We start from the raw sequence: 5,007 nt of genomic DNA, 5'->3' as shown, positions 1-5,007 counted from the left end.
GCGTGAGTGGTTCGGCGATGCGTGAAAAGTTTTTGACGAAGCGTCTGTAATAGGCGCATAAGCCGAGAAATCGGCGGACGGCCTTCTTGTCGGTGGGAGGCGCGAAGTCGGCGATGGCCGCTGTTTTCCGCGGGTCTGGGCGCACTCCAGACTTGCTGATCACATGACCGAGAAACAGGAGCTCGTCGTATGCGAATCGGCACTTTTCTGGCTTCAGGGTCAGTCCAGAGGTCTTGATTGCTTCAGGGTCAGTCCAGAGGTCTTGATTGCCGCAAGTCTTATATTTCATGAGTTGAAGCTTCACCCACAAAGACTGTGGGCAAAGCGCTGCGCAGGCCTCGCCGTGATGTGTAGGAAGCTTCAACTCATGAAATATAAGACTTGCGGCAATATTTGATAATGTTAGTTTTTTTTGACGTCGTCGCTAGATGGTGTCGCGAACGCGAAAAAAAAAAAAAAAGAAAAGCAGCGGCTGACGCAGTTTCAAAATGTCGTCCCATCGCGACGTCTGCGTTGGTTCTCGGGTGTCTGATCGTCAAAAGGGGCTTCGGCTGGCTTTTGTGAAAGAGCATCCACAGATCGCGACGCTGTCGTGCCCGCTGGAGTCGTCGTTCACGAGGGAGGACCGGGACGACATGTGGCAGGAGCTGGTAGCGCTTTTGAACGAAGTCCCTGCGCGTAACACCACAGCCTTGCCAAACTCCGAGAGCAGCAGAGGTGAGTGCGAGCACAATTGTATTGTGGTCGGTCATCTTACACGTCCCGCTTGTGTTTTACAGCGGCACCGGAGGCGGCCAGATTACGGGTTACCGCGGCCGCGTCGTGCTTGGCAGGGACCGCGCGGGTCGACAGTAAGCGAGGCCCAGAGTTCGGGTGATCTGAATCGGTAAGCACTGGCTTAGAATATCATTGTTACTTGTATGCTGCGAATTAGTGTGCTCATTTGCTTCGAGCCATTACGCGCTGTCAGTTTTACTTTTTCGAACAATATCGAGTGAATCGCCCGGCCGCCGCGTTGGCTGAGGTGCTAACACGTTGCGCCGCTCAGAACAGAAAGCAGAACAGCCACATTTGCGGTGATGACGAAAGAACAGCCGCGAACTATATTTCGAAGCTCATTAGAGCACCCTACGTGTTCCAAGCCATTTCTCAGACCCTCGAGTCGAGTGAGGTGCGTAGCCAGTAGATTTGCTTCCCTCCACCCTCTCTCCGAAGTCTGTGTCATAGCATGCCGCTGTGTAAACATCTCTAAAAAAAACATTGCTATTCCACTTCCAGCATTAGTGCACATTCGCCACAATAATCCCTACGAATTATTGTTTTTAGCTCTGTGTAGCTGCACTGTTATCATTAGTAGGGACCAGACTGGGCTATAGTCTTTTTTTAACGTATGCTTACAGATGGTTCCCCCAGATCAGAGCCTGCAAGCATGTGCACTATCTGGGGACTTCCGTCGCCTGCACCGCCAAGGTTCTTGGTCGGGAACAACTTCCGCGGCTTGCAGGTGAACTTTCACATCTTGCACTCAAGTGTCAATCAAGAAACTTCTTACTACTAACAGGTGAGCCCTGCTCCAGCTGCTGCTGGTGTGGCTGAAGAGGATGTGGCCCAGGACCTTCCCCGTGCCACAACTCGTAAGTTTCGCTGATGTTTTTGATTAGCTGTAGATGGTATGACATGCTCACAGGTGATGCTCATGCGTTCGGCTATGTGTTTGTGAAGAGATGACATCTCTAGGCATAAAGACAAAAAGTTGCACAAAAAAAATTTGGCAAACGGTTACAGGAGCTAGTTGTTTGCATAACTGTCAGATGGAATAAACAGGTGTCCTGCCTTGCAGTTATGGTGAAATGTAGCGAAAAAGTTGCAGTAGAAGAATGTTCAACATCTTGAAATGTTTCCCTATTTTGTCACTTGCTCCAAAAGTGAAACTGAAAATGTGCTATTGCTAAATATACTGTTCAAAAAGCAAGCTCGTTATATAACTTAACATAGCCATCATACACAAATGCACATGTTTGCACCTGTGTTACACCTGCTTGCTGTATGTTATGCATACTGCAGCAGCTAGGGTTTCAGAAGGAGATTGTGTCAGTCATCGTGTAAAGCCAGACAAACGATTGTGTAGCCCTGAAAAGGGCTGCTTGGTTGCTTCTCGGGCAGAGGTGGTTAGAGGTGTGAGATGTGTTTGATGAGATGAGCGAAAATGAATTCCGGCACCGCTTTGGTCTGTCCGAACGAAGTGCATTGGTTGTGCGGTGAACTAAGCACCATTCATGAATGCCTTTAGGTCAGTGGATTTTCCACAGAGACGAAATTGTTGCACACGCTGAAAGTCTTCACGAACAGAAGCTTCCAGCGAAGAGTCGGTAGCAGGAAATTCATAGGTGATAATGGCAACACATTTCTTGGTTTCCAGCTCATGCCGCAGCTGCGAGATGTGGGCAACCGGCAGGCCGAAGCGCTGGAGTTACTAGCCGCGAACACCAGGCGGCAGGGCCAGATATCATTGGAAAGCTGCCGACTGCCAGGTTCAACTTCTCGGGGACGTGGTCCACGAGCTGCAAGGCGTTGGTACCCTCACCCGGGCTCTCATTGCAGCAGAAGCCACCTGCACAGTGATTTGTAAAGACTAGTTGTACATATATGTAGATTTATTTTTGTTCACACCACAAGTTGTGATACGCTGGTTTGCTTCAATGGTGCCCTGCAATTTTTTTTCAGTTAATTTTCTTTTTCTGCATATCAGAAGCACTGATGTGCTGTTTCATTGTACATAACACAGTGTAGCTCAGTGGTAAATCGTGTCCTGCAATGTCATTTTTTAAAATCTCATATGAATTAATGCATTCAGCAAGTTTGTAGTATATGCACATAGTGCACTGTAGTGTATCTTTATGTCTATAGTGTATGCGTGTAGAATACTCGATTTTTACATATCCTAGAAAAAAAGAAGAGCGTTTGTGCATGGTCTAGGTTGCACAATAATTTGGAAATATTGCAAGACCAAAATATAGTTGACGAACACGTGTTCTGTTGCAGGGGCGTAGCCAGAAATTTTTTTCGGGGGGGGGTTCAACCATACTTTATGTATGTTCGTGCGTGCGTTTGTATGTGTGCGTGCCTATATACGCAAGCAAAACTGAAAAATTTCGGGGGGGGTTTGAACCCCCCCAACCCCCCCCCCCCTTGGCTACGACCCTGTTCTGTTGCTTAGAAGTGTTTAGACAACATGATTGGGTACAAACAGAAATTAATAATAGAGGAAGAAATATCAGCAACCAACAACTCGATTGTTGGTTGCTGTTCGATTAGTACCGGTTCGACTGTGCCTTGTTTTCATGTACTACAATGACTTTTGTGCTGCGAGACGCGTATGATGATGCAGAGGAGCAGCAGGCACTTTGTAACAATTCCATTTGTATATTATAAAAGGACGCTACTTTTATGTTCTTTTCCTTGGGATTATATTTAAGGGATATTTATTTACTTTGCTTTTTATGTGCATTGCTCTCGATACTTGTAATAAAATTTCACTTCTTACACCACCCTTGTTGTTCACCTCATTTAAAAGCACGATCCTTGTTGCACTAAAGCTAGCGCATGTTGCTGTGCTGATTCAACAGCCTTTTCAGGTTACCACTTTGGCTCCGAATGGCACCATGTGCCATTCACAGGTGAGCTCTCACTTGTGCTTAGTGTGAAGCACCATATTTTACAACCTGGTCGAAGTATTTCATCAGCATGGCATTGTGTGACAAGGGGCATAGGTCGGCAAACTCACTCATGAGTCGATTCACTCAGATTCAGATCGAGCTGTGAGTCCAGGTGAGTAATACTTTGGTGAGTTTGAGTCCGGGTGAAAACATTTTAGTGAGCCTGAGTCCGAGTGAATCCGCCTGAGGAAAATTTTGGTGAGTCTGAGTTCGAGTGAGCCCCAAGAGCAAAATATATTTCACAAGTGAGTCAGGGTGAACTTCACATTTTTTTGCCAACCTATTCAAGGGGGTTATTCATTGATAGGAGAACTCTGTTTCGTTGATATTGCCACGTGCGTTTCTTTATCACTTTTGCTATATTCGGTTTTCGGCCACAAAGACTGCCAGCAACGCTCAGCGCGAACCGCGCCTCATTGTTCGAGAACCTTCACGATCATTTTAGATCGTTTTGTTAAGATTGCGCGCAAGACGCGCACACTCGAGCTTATTCTAGAAATTGCACGATAGCCAGCGATAACGCTGGAATATTCGACGGCACATGTTTAAATGCCGACGCGCTTCACCGCTTGTTAGTTGATCGACGGTCGACGCTCTGTTCGCCGCTATCAGCGTATTGCTGTACTGTGAATTTCAGTTTCCTGGCCACAAGTTCGGCCAAATAAACAGTTTCATCTCGGACGTGCTGACTGCTGTCTTCGTCTACGTGACTACCACGTGACATCTGGTGGAGGTGCTGCTTCATGATCCGGACGCCACCGCGGAGCGCTGACCCAAGCCCAAGCCGCGGAGAAGACGACGCTACAGACAACCCGGATCGTCGTACCAGCCGCCGGCAGAAGGGACTGCACCCAGAGTACGGGCTCCTTCCTGAAAACACCAGGCAACCCAAGACCGTCACATCGACCGCCGAGACGATGACAGCCCCCATGCCGCCTACAACGGTCGTGATGCAGCCACCGACTTTCCGTGGATCGTCGTTTGAAGACCCGGAGAGCTGGCTGGAGACGTACGAGCGAGTCGCCACCTTCAATCACTGGGACTCGGAAGAGAAGCTGCGCCACGTCTTCTTCTACCTAGAAGACGCCGCGAAGACGTGGTTCGAGAACCGTGAATCGAGACTTCAAACCTGGGACCTCTTTCGGACGACGTTCCTTAATACATTCGCGAGCATCGTCCGCAAAGAAAAGGCGGCTGCTTTGCTGGAGACAAGAGTGCAGCTACCGAATGAGAGCGTAACCATTTACACGGAAGAGATGACGCGACTTTTCCGCCTGGCCGACGCTGCCAT

The 5,007-nt window shown here is 48.3% G+C and overlaps 1 protein-coding gene across 2 annotated transcripts; it reads left to right on the top strand.

Moving 5' to 3' along the window:
* The first annotated feature begins 616 nt into the window (after nucleotides 1-616).
* LOC119404399 (uncharacterized) lies at nucleotides 617-2,870 on the top strand. Of its 2 annotated transcripts, XM_049418858.1 has the most exons (4): nucleotides 617-717; nucleotides 1,401-1,504; nucleotides 1,562-1,634; nucleotides 2,420-2,870. In XM_049418858.1, exons 1-4 carry the CDS (start codon nucleotides 636-638, stop codon nucleotides 2,620-2,622), a joined length of 462 nt encoding a protein of 153 aa, XP_049274815.1. In that variant the 5' UTR covers nucleotides 617-635; the 3' UTR covers nucleotides 2,623-2,870. The 2 variants fall into 2 exon arrangements, 1 of the variants encoding a protein (XP_049274815.1); XR_007417408.1 differs by lacking the exon at nucleotides 617-717 and adding an exon at nucleotides 839-886 and having other exon boundaries at nucleotides 1,401-1,634.
* Nucleotides 2,871-5,007: the final 2,137 nt, after the last annotated feature.

Source organism: Rhipicephalus sanguineus, chromosome 9 (genome assembly GCF_013339695.2).
Source record: "Rhipicephalus sanguineus isolate Rsan-2018 chromosome 9, BIME_Rsan_1.4, whole genome shotgun sequence".
NCBI classification, from domain to species: Eukaryota; Metazoa; Arthropoda; class Arachnida; order Ixodida; family Ixodidae; genus Rhipicephalus; species Rhipicephalus sanguineus.
The sequence above is the reverse complement of the archived record's forward strand: the minus strand, read 5'-3'. Positions and strand labels throughout refer to the sequence as shown.

Coding starts and splice junctions, on each gene's coding strand:
- LOC119404399 (XM_049418858.1), top strand. CDS start 636: ATGTGGCAGGAGCTGGTAGCGCTTTTGAACGAAGTCCCTGCGCGTAAC. Junction 718..1,400: donor AAACTCCGAGAGCAGCAGAG/GTGAGTGCGAGC, acceptor GTATGCTTACAG/ATGGTTCCCCCAGATCAGAG. Junction 1,635..2,419: donor CCTTCCCCGTGCCACAACTC/GTAAGTTTCGCT, acceptor CTTGGTTTCCAG/CTCATGCCGCAGCTGCGAGA.